Here is a 15,656-nt window from a genome sequence, read left to right as displayed (position 1 = left end):
TTGCACTTGCTACAGGAGGACCTTGTTTGCAATTTAACCTTTTGAAGTTTGTTTCTGTTTAAGTTTCTGTGCAAAGTTTCTGCCTTGGGCTGACGTCCTGGAAAAGTACTGGCTAAGACAGTTCAGTTGTCTCAGTTCTTCCACACCACAGAATGTGAAGGGACATTAAAACCCATCCATTTCCATCCCCTGCCATGGGCAGAGACACCTTCCATTATCCCAGGTTGCTCCAAGCCCCATCCAGCCCAGCCTTGGACACTTCCAGGGATCCAGGGGCAGCCACAGCTTCTCTGGGCACCCTGTGCCAGGGCCTCTCACCCTCACAGTCAATCATTTCCTCCTAATGTAAATATAAATTTCTCCCCTTGTAGTTCAAACCCATACCCTCTTGTCCTATCACTATCTACCCCTGTAAAGTTTCTCTCCCTGTTTTTTATAAGCCCCTTTAAGTACTGAAAGGCTGCATTTTAAATCTAGTTTAGATCTAGACCTGGTTTAAGTCTTGGCAGCTGAGCAGGGCAGGAGGGCTCTGCTGACTCTGACCCTTCCAAGGCTACATGGGGAAGGACCAGGCATCATCCTCAAACAGATGACAGGCAGGAGGCTGAACAGTTCCTTGAAACAGGATGTGTAAGTAACACTGACGGGAGGGGGAAAGGGAGATGGCTTCTAAGTCTCTCTCAGGGTTAAAACCCAGGGCTGTTACTTGCCCATTCACCTTACCAGAGGGAGGATGAGTGGCCTGAGGGAGCAAAGGGACCTGACCCAGGGTTTTCAGAGTGAGGGGATGTGGAGTCAGGCTGCATGGGAAGGGAACAGGAACAGTGAGGACGAGCTCTGACCAGCCACAGGAAGAGCTGGTTTAGCTTGTACAGAGAGCTGGGAAAAGGGCTGGATTTTTCAAGAGAGTAGGATGCAGCAAAAATAAGTTGAAGCAGCATTATATTTATGATTTTGTTTTTGTAGATGTTACCTTGGTACTTCCTGTTCTCACCAGAGCTGTGCTGTTACTGTTGAGGTTGATCAAACTACTTGGCTTGTCAGGAGGATAAGCAATGTCATTTCAAAGCATGATCTCTGCTACCACTTTGTTGCTGGTGTTAATCAGTTGGTCTGATTCAGTGTGTGAAATTCCAGATTGTTATCCCAGCCTCCCTGTATGTTTCCTGGGAGTTTGGTTCCATTCACATGATGAATTTTGTATTTGCCCAGCTGTGGATGAATGCAGATGCAGTGTTAATCAGAGGTCCTGAGATGAATTGAAGCATCCAGTCAGGTTTTGGAGGAAAGCCGTGCTCAGAGGATTGTCTTGAATATGTCCATTTCCCCTTAGCTCCAAATTGCTGGTGGTTGAGAAAGGATTTGGCCATCACTGAAGGAGCTGACTGCCAGGTGCTGTAGCTTGCAGACTTATTATTTCACTTTTTTTGGAGAGACCTCAAACCCACTGTTAAGCAGTGATACATCACACAGACTTAGTAGCTGCCTAACCAGAATAAGTAACAGCCTTGTTAAATCAAAAGCATAATTCCTGGCAAGAGTCTCCTCTGGGAAGTGCCTGGATGATGGTTCAGTTCAGCGTTCTTCATGCCACTCTCTTGGCTATTTCACAGGATCATGATAACATTGAAGTTGGAAAAGATCTCTAAGATCTGGTGGTTAATCTAGCACCATTATCACGTTCACCACCAAACCTTGTCCTCAGGTGCTACATCCACACATTTTTTGAAATCTTCAGGGATGATGACTTCCTTTAGCAGCATGTTCCAGTCCTTGACATCCCTTTCAGTGAATAATTTTTAGTGATATCCAACCTAAACCTCTCCTGGTGCAACTTGAGGCTGGTTTATGCCACGCTGAGATTTTATTTCTCAGTGTTGGAAGTGCACTGAGATATTCTGAGGTGAAGCCTTTTTTCAAGGAGCAAATTGAGTCACTGACCAGCCCAGGTGACTCAGCAGAGTCCATGCTGTGGATGCCTGTCCTTGCCATGCCTTGGTCCTAGCAGTGCTAGGAACAAAATTCCCCCTTTCTCAGCTTCTGTGACTGGTGCACGATGACAAGAATCAGCATTAGTGAGGGAGAAGTAAAACTGCTCCAAGCTTCTGTTTGAAATTTCCCTGTGATGTAAAACGTGCACTTTAGTTGAACCCTTCTTTAGAAAACCACTTTCATCTAGCTGATAAGAAAAGCCTCCTTGCCTTTGTCAGAGACCTGCTCTCCAGTTGACAGGAGGAATGTGCGTGTGGTTTTGATGACTGAGTTGATTTTTTTTTTGTTGTTTGTTCTTAAGAAACTCTCTTAACTAATAGATGTTCTGTCTTTCCAGTGCTTGGTGATAACTTGCATCGACTCCCTTTGTACAGTTTGCTGGCAGCCAGCTTATGCTGTGACTCTGTTCTCAGTGTAGTGATGCAAAATGAAATCAGTGCCTCCTATGGTCTTTGCACCAGGAGGGTTAATGGTCCTTCCAGCATGATTTCAGCAGATCTTTGTCTTGACATTAATCCAATGTTGCTGTGTGAGAAATCATGTAAATGGATACTTGGAGACTTTAAGTAATATTAGAGTTTGATGCTCTTGTGATGCTATAGAAGTGCTCTCTCTGTAAAACACTGCTGCTGCCTCCAGCAAATAAATCCAGAGCCCTTGGTCCCAGCTGAGCAATGCTGTGCCATAAAGCAGCAGTGACTGTAGCTGGGCAGCACTGTTGGGTGACCTGAATGCCATTTCCACTTGGCATTATCCTGATCTGCTGATCCACTCTAAAGCTGAGCAGCCTGGCCTAGTGGAAGGTGTCACTGCCATGGCAGGGGGTGGAACAAGATGTGCTTTGAGGTCCCTCCCAACACAAATTGTTGTGTGATTCTGTGAAAATTTGGCAGATGGTGATTTCTGACCCTCGGTCTCTCTGGGGCTCTTCACAGCCCTGTCTCATTAGATGATGATGCTTTAAAGAGTTGTCACAGGTAATGTATCAGTGGATAACAATAAAAATACTGCTGAGGCCAGTGGGTTTCTGTTGTTCTCTAGGCTTCCTTACTCAATAGCAGGCTCTAGTAACAGTCATGCTTCAAGTGCTCTCCTCTGCCTCTGTCTCCTCAGTCCATCAACGTGGCCATCAAGAGCAAGATTCCCTGTGTGGTGGTGGAGGGCTCGGGGCGCATTGCTGATGTCATTGCCAGCCTGGTGGAGGCTGAGGGCACTCTTGCTTCCTCCTGTGTCAAGGAGAGCTTGCTCAGGTTCCTGCCTCGCACCATTTCCAGGCTCTCAGAAGAGGAGACTGAGAGCTGGATCAAGTGGGTGAGTGTGGTTGCTGTGGGAGGAGGGAGAAGCTGCTGGCTCCCAGGTCAGGGCTGTTGCTATCTGGTGATACCTGCAGGGTGTGCAGGGCTCCCTGCCATGTTACATCTGTGCAGATGTAAAAAAGGAAAAGTCTCCATCTACAGGGATTGGAACAAAAGCATTGGGGTGGCTGCAGTCAAGTCAGCAGGTGTCTGGTCACAGGAAAGCTAAGAAGGTTCCAGAAGGGTCTCTTCCCTGTGGAGTGTGGAGCTGCTAAAGGCAGTGTTCCCTGTCTGGCCACACTCCTCAAAGCTTCTGCTGGGCTGCCCTGCAGTGTACCTCCTCCTGCATCAGAAATGGGAAAGATTATTTGTCTTCTATGTGCTAAGATGAAATTTGCAAAGCTTCACTATGAGAGAAATTTCCTGGCTTGGCAAAGCACAAGGAGCTAGAGACTGTTCTCTAACAAACTGCTTGACATAAGTTGAAACTTGTGCTGTCACAATCTTTTCTACTTTAGGAGTCACTGCTAATTACTGAGATTATATCTTCTTGTTAAAGATGATCTGCATGGGGGAATCACAGTTATTTGCTGTATGTTCAGAGGATAATTAATGTTGTCCTTTGGTGACTTTGAAATCAAGCTCATTATCTACTTCTATTTGGGTTTGTTTAAATTTGTTAAAACTCAGGACTGATGAGAAGCAGCTTTGCTATGATGTGGTGGCAAATTTCTTTTTAATAGGAGATCTGTTACTAAACAGCCTTGATAGCTTTGAAACATGGCTTTTCTTTTTTTTTTATTTTTAGATCAAAGAAGTCCTTGAGAGCCCTCATTTACTGACAGTGATCAAAATAGAAGAAGCTGGGGATGAAATTGTGAGCAATGCCATTTCCTTTGCCCTGTACAAAGGCAAGTAATTGTTTTTCTGAGTTTGTTTGGCGATTTAAAAATAAATGGAAAAAGGATGGCTATTTATTCTCTAGAACAGGTTTCTTTAGAGCAGTGCCATCTCTCTAGAGCTAAGCTCCTGCCACAGTGTGGAGCCTGCCTTGCTCTGAAGGGGTGTGGGCAGGCTACAGCAGCAGTATGGGATTTCTTAGTGTGGGAAAGATCCAAACCAGGTAATTGGGAAAGCATTTTGGAGAGCCCTGGGGGTGCTGACAGGGCCCCACTGGGAATCTGCAGAATCTCTCTTCTATAGAAGGTATGAGGAGCCTGTATGAGGGTATGAGTCCCTTGTATGAGGGACTCTGTGGAGCCTGAAGGAAGCATTGTGTTGATCTTGGTCATGAGGTGCTCCTGGCAGCTCCTTTGTGGCCTGTCTTGGACCATAAATACATTCCTGAGCCTCCAGCCCCCAGCTGGGAAGATGTGCATGGGTGTGGGGCAAGCCCCGTGGAAGGAGTCTTGTCCTGGTGGTGTGAGAAGCAGAGATGATAAACATGCCTGACCCAGAGGTTGTTGCTGCTCTGCAGCTTTCAGCACCAACGAGCACGACAGGGACAACTGGAACGGGCAGCTGAAGCTGCTGCTGGAGTGGAACCAGCTGGACCTGGCCAGCGATGAGATCTTCACCAACGACCGGAACTGGGAGGTACAGCCCCGCGCTGAGTGAGTGCAGGGAGCTCTGGGGAGGGACACAGCCCAACAGGAGCCACTGTCCCAGCACCTCTGCCTCCGTGCTGAGAGTGTCTACTGCTCCTGCACTGTTACATTCCATTCAGCCTGGAGAAGAGGAGGTCAGGCCTCCTTGGGAGCTTCCTCACAAGGGGCAGCTCCAATCTCTGCTCTCTGTGACAGGGACAGGACCCAGGGAGTGGCTGGAGCTGTGTCAGAGGAGGGTCAGGTGGGATATCAGGAAAAGGTTTTTCCCCCAGAGGGTGCTGGGCACTGCCCAGGCTCCCCAGGGAAAGGGCACAGCCCCAGGCTGCCAGAGCCCAAGGAACATTTGAACAATGCTCTCAGGGATGCACAGGGTGGGATTGTTGGGGTGTCTGTGCAGGGCCAGGGGTTGGACTTCATCATCCTTGCAGGTCCTTTGCAACTCAGGGTATTCCATCCATAAATGATCATTGTGGGTAATTCCAAAATGATCCATCATTCCACGATGATCCATTGTTTGATCAGTGGTTGCAAAGGTGATCTGCCCATGCCAGAAATGCTCTGGGCCATCCAGCCACAGCAACTGTGTACAGAAAAAAAACCTAATTCTGATGAAAACATGACAGTGACCATGTGTCAGGCCTTAGATAAGACATACATGTCTCACATGATCCCTAACTTTTGCTTTTCCATTTCTTCCTAGTCTGCTGACCTGCAGGATGTGATGTTCACAGCCCTGGTGAAAGACAGGCCCAAATTTGTCCGGCTCTTCCTGGAGAACGGCTTGAATCTGCGGAAGTTCCTGACCACAGAGGTCCTGAGGGAGCTGTACACCAACAACTTCAGCAGCCTGGTGTTCAAGAACCTGCAGATTGCCAAGAACTCCTACAATGATGCCCTCCTCACCTTTGTTTGGAAGATGGTGGAGGATTTCCGGAGAGGTTTCAAAAGATATTACAAAACCAGCAAGGATGAGATGGAGATACAGCTCTCAGTGAGTGATGAGCAGTTTGACCCTGCTGTGAGGGAGGTTATCTGGACTGCAGTGGTTAAAGCAGGAAGTGCCTTTTACACATATATTCTTTAGTACCAGCTTCAGGAAAAACAGAGAGGCTGATTCTTCCTTGTCAAATACAAGGCTTTACCAGGAAAATCAAATGTAACCTAACTCACAGTAGTGTGTGACAAGTGGCAGAGAGCTGAGAGAAGGGATTGGTGAGGTGGGTGTGAAACAAAGAAAATACAAAAACAGGAGAGTCCCTGCTCAGATTTGTTCCAGTTGAAAACATTTGGTGAGCTTAGGTCTGAGTTCTTGCTCTCTCTTTCAGGAGGAATGTCCTATCACAAGGCACCCATTGCAAGCTCTGTTTATTTGGTCAGTTCTTCAGAACAAGAAGGAGTTGTCCAAAGTCATTTGGGAGCAAGTGAGTTGAGTTCTCCTTTATTTCTCTTTGCAGGCAGTGCAGTGGGGTTCTGTGTCTTTAGTTCATTGGCCTTTGAAGGCTCCACATCCAGCTTCAAACACACCACCACAAGAGATAACTGCTAGTTAATGACTCTCAGTAGGTTTTATATTGTCCAGTTTATGTCTGGGTGTGGACTTCATACTTTTGTTTCCTAAGGCTGTGTGTGAGTCAGCAGTCCACATCCATTGTGTGTTGTCACCTTTGCCTAATCTGGGATACTGAGTTCCCACCCATTCCACAGCATGGATGGGTTCTTATTCCAGGTGTTTGATTGCAATCCAACTTCTAATTTGGATTAGACAGTAATTTAATGACTGTAGAATCAAATAGATAATTCTGGACTGGGACCTGAGAAGGTGCAAAACGGAGGAGAGTTTTTAAATTTCCACCTGGTGTAGTGGAAGGTGTCCCTGCCTGTGGCAGGGGGTTGGGATGAGATGGTCTTTAAGGTCCTTTCCAACCCAAATCATTGTGGTTTCAGGATTCTGTGGTCATGTTCCCTTCTCAGAGGGATTTGCATGACTTCACTCTCTCTCTACAGACCAGAGGCTGCACTTTGGCAGCCCTGGGGGCCAGTAAGCTCCTGAAAAGCATGGCCAAGGTGAAGAATGATATAAATGCTGCTGGCGAGTCTGAGGAACTGGCTAATGAGTATGAGACAAGAGCAGTAGGTAAGTGCCTGCTCTGTGAGTCCTTTAGAAATTTAGTGGGAAGGGTCAGAAACCAGGGAATTAAAAACTAGATACCCAACATTAAACACATTTTTCTTTTATGTCAACATGTGATTTTACTGCTAAGAAAATCCTTCCACATTGTTTGTTCCCAGTAGAAATTTTGTGTCCTCTCCTGGCTTCAAAAGGTGGGGTTTGTGAAGTGGATTTTTTTGGGGTGGAGAATTTCTTTCATGGGGAAGAAAAGCTACTTACCTCCACTGGCAAGGCTGAAGAAGAATGCCCACAAACAGGAAGGAAAATATGGAAAAGGGGAAACTTTCCTAATGAATATTGGTAGTATTCAGGTTGGGAAAAAACACCCTTCAGATTTTTGGGAGTACTTTTGGGGAGTGAGAACAAGTTGCAGGTAAAAAGTGGATTGATGGTTGTGTGACTTTATAAGGACCAGCTCAAGGCTACACTGGAAATATCTTGCTTGTTTCCAGAGAGTATCTCTTATTGCACAAAGCAAAAACTGCTTAAATAGACTTTTTTAAAGGTATCTACATCCTTCAGGCCAGGTGATTTAGCAAGACACTAAGGAGTGAACAGTGCATTTCCCAGTGAAAAAGCATCAGATTCTGACTTTTTCAACCCTACTGTTAATTTTGGACTGACTATAATTCATCAGATCACTGCCATACATAATTTAAGAAAAGAGGACGAAGCAAGTAGATTTACTGAATCATTTAAGGAGAAATTCACATTTTTTACTCAGTTTTTTAGTGCAGAACTGAATGCTCTCTCTGTGATTTAGTGTTACAGTTTTCCACCCAGGCTCAAATTCTATTGTATTTGTGGGGTGTCCAATGAAGGGAGGAATGATGAGTCTGACTCCATGTTCCCAGAAGGCTAATTTATTATTTTATTATTTTATGATACTATATTATATTAAAGCATACTAAACTATACTGTACTAAAGAATACAGAAAGGATACTTACAGAATGCTAAAAAGATAATAATGAAAACTGGTGACTCTCTCTAGAGTCCCGACACAGCTTGGCCCTGATTGGTCATTGAGTCAAAATAATTCACACCAGAAACCAATGAAACAATCACCTGTGGGTAAACAATCTCCAAACACATTCCACATGAGCACAACACAGAAGAAGCAAATGAGATAATTACTGTTGTCCTTTTTCTCTGAGGCTTCTCAGCTTCACAGGAGAAAAATCCTGGCTGAAGGGATTTTCCCAGAGAATGCGAATATGACAAAATTCTGTATCAAAAGTTGAAGATGTGCAAGTGGGGTTGTAAAGGGATGCACAGTCATTCTCCAGTGCTGAAAATGTGAAAAGGGTTCTTTGATACCACAAATATTACACTAAAGATACTTGCACCCAAGTTGTTGGGAAATTGAAGCTGGAGCTCAGTGTGCTTCTTTCTTCCAGAGCTGTTCACTGAGTGCTACAGCAACGATGAAGACCTGGCTGAGCAGCTGCTGACTTATTCCTGTGAAGCCTGGGGAGGGAGCAACTGCCTGGAGCTAGCAGTGGAGGCTAGAGACCAGCAGTTTATTGCCCAGCCAGGTGTGCAGGTAATGGCATGAAGGAAAGGTGGACAGGTCACTGTACAGGGAGTGCTGGCTCCTCTACCCACAAATGTAAATCAGGAGGGAAAAAAATCTTGGCTTGGGGCTATAAATCATAATGAACTGGGTAATAAAGACTGCCTGGAGTGATTTCTGCTCTTGGCTTGCACAGTGTGGATCTAATGCCCGGCAGGGGTGAGCACTGCATATAATGCAATGGTTTATAAGTGTTTTATCAATCAGGTCAAGTCCTGCTCAGCCTCATTTTTAACTCCTCATCACATGGATGGAGCATGGCTGCCCTAAGGAGCCAGCATGCTGTCACTGATGCAGGAAGCTTTCTGTTTTGTTGCAACAAAAATCTCTAGCATTTTGATTGAAATTTCAAAGTCTGGGGTTTATTTTTACCAAAGCAAATGTTCTGAAATAGCATTCCTAGGTTATTTTTGTTGCTGTTGGAACAAACGAGGGCGTTTCCTTCTTCCCTGCAGAATTTCCTTTCCAAGCAGTGGTATGGAGAGATTTCAAGAGACACTAAGAACTGGAAGATTATACTGTGCCTATTCTTTTTCCCTTTAATAGGTTGTGGTTTCATCTCATTCAGGTAATCAACTGATTTTTCATTAGTGGGAAAATTTTTCAGAGGGAAAGCAAGCAAAATAATTGTAGAATCTTAATGGAAGTGAGGCTGGGGGGAGATCATCCAGTCCAACCCTGTGCTCAAACAGAGTCAGCTGGAGCAGGTTGCCCACCCAGGACTCTGTCCAATTTTGGATATCTCCAAGGGGAAAGCTGTTCTAGTGTTCAGTCAGTTGTAGGTAAAGGTATTGAAAAGCCAAATGAGCTTTTGACAGTTTGTGTTTCACTCCGATCTTGGATTTACGATCACAGAATCACAGGATGGTTTGGGTTGGAAGGAACCTGAAATCTTGTTTCAACTCCTGCCATGAGCAGGGATACCTTCCAGTATCCCAGGTGTCTCCAAGCCCCATCCAAGCTTCACCAGTTTACTGGAGTGCCTGAGGACAGTGGATGCAGGATATATTTACCTCTGAATTAACATCATGATCTAGACTTTGCACCCTTTTCCCTTTCGCTTTTAAGAACACAGATGTTTCTAGGCATTAAAAGCTGTGCTTTGAGACCTTTTCCCTCTTTTAATTCCTCAGGAAAAAGCCTGTGGAGAAGAGTAAGAAACTCTTCTTATATTATGTGTCTTTCTTCACCTCCCCCTTTGTGGTCTTCTCCTGGAACGTCATCTTCTACATTGCTTTCCTGCTGCTCTTTGCCTACGTGCTGCTTATGGATTTCCAGAAGGAACCCACGGCCCTGGAGATCATCCTCTACGTGCTGGTCTTCATTCTGCTTTGTGATGAAGTGAGACAAGTAGGCAGCTCTTGCAACCCCAGAAAGTTTAGTGTTAGAGCCACAGCCTTATGGCTTTTCCCCTCCAAGGCAGTGCAGGTGCTCAGGGGAGCCACTTCCTAGCAGAGCTGCTCAGGGCTCAGTGAGGGTTTTTTCCTCTGGTGTTTAATTCCTGCTTGTGCCCCTGCAGCTGCAGTGTCTGTGAACCAAGAGGATAATGATGCCAGTGCAGAGATTTCCCAGGAATGCTTGGCTTGCCAAGGTAGTTGGTACTAAAGGCTTAGATTTAGCACATTTACCTTGGTGCAAAGCTTTAGATTAAGTCATTCCTGTTTCTCTTCCCTACATTCCACCCCTTTATTTTTTATTTTACCCGTAAGCTGCATACCTTTATGCATTTCTATTTAGCTTTTAATCATCTGTACAGGTTTTGGGGTTCAGTGTAGACTCAGGGACCAGCTGTGATGTGGGAACAGCACGTGGGACTGCCTTTATAGCCAGCCACTTAGCTGGTATCTTCTCCTCACCTCACATGGAATCTGGTGGGTTTTGGGCAAGCTGGTCTCTGCCAGTCTGTGGCCAGAGCAGTGGGAGGATGCTGGGGGAGGCAGAAAGCAGTGGGGGTGTGGGTTTGGTGCTGCTTTCTGACTCTGCTGTAAGGCCTGAGTCGCCTCATGAGTGTTTGTGGGTGATCTGCTGGATCATCCCACCCTGCATTAACATTTTTTTAACTTGAGCTCAGATGACATTTCTGATGCTGCTGTTCCTGTGGTGTTTTCCCTTTTTAATAGTCAAGATGGAACCCTGTTTATGGCAACTTTACTTGCTAAGAAAATGGGGGAAAAGGAAAAGACTTTTTTGCCATGAAAACACTAATGGAGTGTTTGTTTCTGCTGATTTAGGTTCTGGTGTCTCTGGACCTGTCCTTGCACGTCCTGTGTGTACCCAGCAAAAATCCTGGGAAAAACCTTAGGGATAGAAACCTTATTTTCCTGTCAATGTCCCTTTTTCTTACTACCCTGAGCAGGTAGAACTGCTGCAATTCCCTTTAGTAAGTGGTAGCCAGACTGCACCAATTTGGCAGTGGAGGCAGCTAAATTGGAAGATTTCAAGTTATCTGCAGCCAGTGTTCTGGCTGCAAAACTGTTTTCCTGAGGAGGAGAAACGGAACAGAAAAGCAGAGCAGTGTCCCAATCCTCTAAACTTCTTGGGGAAATTCCTCCCTGGCTTCCCCTGAGATAGACCACGTGTGCATTGCTTCAACTCTGCATCCAAATTGTGTCTGCGTCCTTTGTATTTAAAGAAATAAAAGAGAGGGGTATCTCAGATTTTGTTTTCACATCCAAGGCAGGTAAGAGCAGCTTGCCTGGGGTCCCATGGAGCTGCAGCAGTCAGATAACCAGTTCTGGGAGAAATCAGCCCCCCTTGGTCTGGACCAGCCTCTGAGCTGTAAGCCACTGGCTCAGCCCTGCTTTCACTTCTGGTGGTCCCAGGGATTTGTAAGGAGCTGGAGCTGCTCCAGTCCCATTTAGAGCCATGGGGAAGTTGGAGAGGCCTTGTCCCTGCTGTCTCCTTAGCCACATGGAGGTAGCCTCCAGCCAGGTGAGTGGGTGGACTGGTGGGCTGTGAAGGAAAGCCCTGTTTTCTCCAGTGGAGGAGGAATCTGGACAGAGCCTCTGTGCACTTTACCTCTCAGCAGTAGGAACTGCTTGGAATTTGGAGAACTGCACCTCAGTCCCAGAGGTTTTGTTTGATTTAGGGAGCTACTGGGCAGAGACAGTACTTCTATGGGAAGCAAACAGAAATCAAAGGAAGTTTTCTCCTAGGTGCTAAGGGCAGAATTGCCTTCCTTGTATATGCCAGTTAGAGATTCACTGAGCACTACTCTCCAAACCTCTGGTTATTTCAATGTAAATTGAAATTCAAAAGAATTATGACTGGGGATGCAGTTTATTTCTCCAGGCCTGGCAGAGGTTTGTCCTGGTGATGAAGCTTCTTGTCCTCATCAGTCACCTCTGAACTGACTCCAGAAGTTGGTTCTTGCACAGACCTGGGATCCAGGCTGCTGTGCCAGTCAGTCAGGGAATGAGCAGGGATTCTCACTAGACTTGCAGTTCAGAAACAGAGAGGTGTGTAATTAAAAGAATAAATTAAATCTGCATCTTGGATCCAAAGCATGTGCCTGTAGCGGGGGGCAGATTAGTGAGTGAGCTCTGTGAAGGGAGAGAAGCCAGGATGCATCAGCTACCCCTAAACTGTGACCCCCCTCCCCCCACAGTGCCTCCTGGACCTGCAAGACCCAAAAAACCAGGTTGCCAGTAACTTGTGGCATTGCTGGATACACTAAACCCCTCTTTCTGGGGAAATTGAAAGCCTTCTGAACTCTGGTGCTATCTGTTGTGTGACAAAAAGCTAATAGGGCAAGGAAACTGTGCTGTGTGGGGGTTACTTTCTGTTCTTTTTCCTTCCCAGTGGTACATGAACGGCAGCAAGTATTTCTCAGACCTGTGGAATGTTATGGATACCCTTGCAATCTTCTACTTCATAGCAGGGATTGTGTTCAGGTGAGTGTTGCCTTCTCTTGTGTCCATGTTACAGCTTTGCTTCCCTCCCTTCAGGTGGGTTCTGACTACAATCTGTAATGAAATTTTGGGGAGAAATGTATTAATGGAATTCCCTTTATGAAGGTCCCAAATAATGGCAAGTATTGACTTAAAAAAAAAACCAAAAAAAAGTCAGGGGACCTTTAGGATTTTCTGTGGCTCCTGTTACTGGCTATTTAGGGTGACCACTTGGGCCTTGTGTTGTATTTAAAAGGACTGGGATTGTCCCTACAGCAGCCTAAGAATGTCATTATCTCCCAGAAGCTGTTCTACACAATGGGGTCAGTTAAAAACCACGGCAAAGAAATGATGGAAACACATTTTCCAAAGCAATTGTTCAGTCAGCTGTAACTTAGTCCTTCTTGCCTCGGGGCAGTGGAGCAGTTGCTGCACTGTGGTGGTTTCAGAGGGCTCTGGGAGTAGCTCCAGGTACAAATTTCCTTGCTGTTAATAGCTTTAGGGTAAGAGAAATAATGAGCAGGGCTGATGCATGTCAGGAAGAAAGGGTGTAAACAGAGTGTGCATTAACCATCTCTGTCACCTGTCATTAGATGGGGAGGCCATGGGGCCCTGCATAGCTGTGCTCTGCTTTCCAGTTCCTCACCTTCCACTCTCCATTTCAATGTTTCAGTGTGGTTTTGCCTGATTTCTGCATGATTCACCCAAGGCTTCTCTTTGTTTTCTTCTGCTGTCTCCATCAGGTGTCACTCTGATGAAAGCTCTTGGTATTCCGGGAGGGTAATTTTCTGTTTGGACTACATAGTTTTCACCCTGAGGCTCATCCATATTTTCACAGTTAGCAGGAATCTAGGACCCAAAATTATTATGCTGCAGAGGATGGTAAGATTCTGGCAGCTATTCAAGAGAGTCTAAATACATGATGTGACACTTTTTTTTCCTCCTTCCCTCTTAAGAGTGAAATCACCATGTTCTGATGATGCCAGCAAGTTAAATCTGCTAAAGAGGATGAATTAAGATTTAAATGGGATCTAATTAAGAGTAGGGCATTTTTCTGCGCCAAGAGAGAGAATGAGGATCAGGCTGAAGAACAGAAGAGGAAATTTGCTTCCTGGTAGCTTTTGTCTTTCATACCTCAAATGTTTCAGTGGTATTTCTGTTGCTCCCATGAGTATTCCCCAAACAAGACAGTGATGATGGAGGAGGATTTTGGTCCTCCACTGCATCCATTACATGAGTACCTGAGGAAGAGGGTGATGAGGATCCTCTATACAGTGTTAGAAATTAATGAAACCATTGGCCAGAGTGTCTGGGCTGTAAATGCTGGTTGGAAGCCATCCAGAGTGGCATTTCCAGAAGCTTTCATCTCACAGGGGCAAGGTAAGCCACAGTCCTTTTCCCCTGGTTCTGGCTTTTGTGGAGCCTGTCTGATGCCAGGGGAATATCCTGTATTCCAAAGCGTGCCTTGCTTTTATGGTTGCATAAATATTTTTGAAGTTCTCTGAATGGGGTGGTCAATGTGTGTTGGTGAAATTAGGAGCAAGAAGCCATCCACGTGTGGCTTGCAGCAGTCCTGCAGTGGGGCACTGACTGATGCTTGTTGTCCTTTTTCAGATGATAGATGTCTTCTTCTTCCTCTTCCTCTTTGCTGTGTGGATGGTGGCCTTTGGTGTGGCCAGGCAAGGCATCCTGAGGAAGAACGAGCACCGCTGGGAGTGGATCTTCCGCTCGGTCATCTACGAGCCCTACCTGGCCATGTTTGGCCAGTACCCTGATGATATTGATGGTATTTATCTTCTGGGGGTCTCTCCTGGCTGTGTTGAAGGTTGTGCAGCCCTGTGCTGGCCCCTTGCCTCCAAGTCTAATGGGGAGCAGGGATGGAGGGATGAGGGCAGGACCTGCAGAACGAGGAGCTCACTCTTTGCCCTCCCTCTCTCTCTGAGGTACCACCTACAACTTCGACCACTGCACCTTTTCTGGGAACGAGTCCAAGCCCTTGTGCGTGGAGCTGGATGCCAACAACCAGCCCCGCTTCCCGGAGTGGATCACCATTCCCCTGGTGTGCATTTACATGCTCTCCACCAACATCCTGCTGGTCAACCTGCTCGTGGCCATGTTCGGGTGCGTACCCAAGGAGCCGTGGCTTCCTGGTCATGCCCGGACTGGCATGTCTCTGGGAAAGGGAGTGCAGTGCTGGAAAAGCCACCCCTTGCCTCTGCATCTGCCACAGCAGCCTGGGGGAAGTGGTGCAGTGTCCTGGGGAGGGATTGCTGCCTGTCCTTTGCCTCCATCTCTGAGCATCCTCTGCACTGTGGGCATGCTGCCAACCCCCGTGGGTCACACAGGCTGATGCTGGGTCAGGGCCTCACCAAGTGTGAGCTGCTGCCCCAGTGACCTCGTGTCTTGCTTTGGAAAGACAGGTGCCTGCTAAGGAAGGCAGGAGCCTCCCCTGTAATGGAGAATGTAAACACCCCCTGCCCTCCAAATTGCTACAAATTTTAAATTAAGGGGCTCCCAGGCAAAAAATATGGGCACAGAAAATAACAGTTTGTTAATAGTGAAGAAAATAAAAGGATAAAATAAACAATGCAGTAAATTAAAACAACACTGACAGAGTCAGAACACAACCTGACACCCTGTTGGTCAGGGTGTTGGTAGCAGTCCAATTGGAACTGTGGCTGCAGTCCTCCTGGAGTGTCAGGTGTGGTTCTGCTGGAGCAGGGATCCTGTAGAAAAGGGTGTAGTCTTCCTCTGAAGATCCAGTGGAAGAGGCAGCTGCTGTTCCTCTGGGAAATCCAGTGGAAAAGCTGTGTTGGTGTTCCAGAAGCTCCAGATTATATCCAGGCAGGAATGCTGGGCTCCTCCCCCTGGGCAGAGCATCTCCCACTGGGATGCTGTAGTTCTTATCAGTCATGCAGTGACATTCAGTAGCCTGTTATCAGCAGATGCCCTCCTGGAGGGAGGAGTGGGTGTGAAAGAGATAAGGAAAACTGCCCACTTCACAGAAGGCAGCTGCCAGACCGATGGCAAATAGAATACATCTTGCCTTGCAATCTGGGACACCTGGCTGGAGTGAGTAAATGAGTTATGATCACTCTTCAGGACACTGTGGTTTTATTAACCTGAGC

General features: G+C 46.4%; 1 protein-coding gene across 19 annotated transcripts in view; it reads left to right on the top strand.

The window, feature by feature from the left end:
* TRPM8 (transient receptor potential cation channel subfamily M member 8) overlaps window positions 1–15,656 on the top strand; it is a 121,980-nt gene that overhangs the window by 96,963 nt on the left and 9,361 nt on the right. For 12 of the 19 annotated variants that reach the window (XM_064433471.1, XM_064433470.1, XM_064433482.1 and 9 more), the window contains 13 exons: window positions 3,106–3,303; window positions 4,096–4,198; window positions 4,765–4,883; window positions 5,595–5,885; window positions 6,220–6,315; window positions 6,899–7,028; window positions 8,463–8,608; window positions 9,094–9,206; window positions 9,772–9,988; window positions 12,440–12,531; window positions 13,272–13,410; window positions 14,143–14,314; window positions 14,472–14,649. In XM_064433471.1, the coding sequence (XP_064289541.1) occupies window positions 3,106–3,303; window positions 4,096–4,198; window positions 4,765–4,883; window positions 5,595–5,885; window positions 6,220–6,315; window positions 6,899–7,028; window positions 8,463–8,608; window positions 9,094–9,206; window positions 9,772–9,988; window positions 12,440–12,531; window positions 13,272–13,410; window positions 14,143–14,314; window positions 14,472–14,649 (1,994 nt within the window). Of the gene's footprint in view, window positions 1–3,105; window positions 3,304–4,095; window positions 4,199–4,764; window positions 4,884–5,594; window positions 5,886–6,219; window positions 6,316–6,898; window positions 7,029–8,462; window positions 8,609–9,093; window positions 9,207–9,771; window positions 9,989–12,439; window positions 12,532–13,271; window positions 13,411–14,142; window positions 14,315–14,471; window positions 14,650–15,656 lie in introns of those variants that run through there. The other 7 variants (XM_064433472.1, XR_010368912.1, XR_010368911.1 and 4 more) reach the window with 7 other exon arrangements.

The sequence above is a fragment of the Passer domesticus genome, chromosome 10, assembly GCF_036417665.1.
Source record: "Passer domesticus isolate bPasDom1 chromosome 10, bPasDom1.hap1, whole genome shotgun sequence".
Taxonomy (NCBI): Eukaryota; Metazoa; Chordata; class Aves; order Passeriformes; family Passeridae; genus Passer; species Passer domesticus.
The sequence above is the reverse complement of the archived record's forward strand: the minus strand, read 5'-3'. Positions and strand labels throughout refer to the sequence as shown.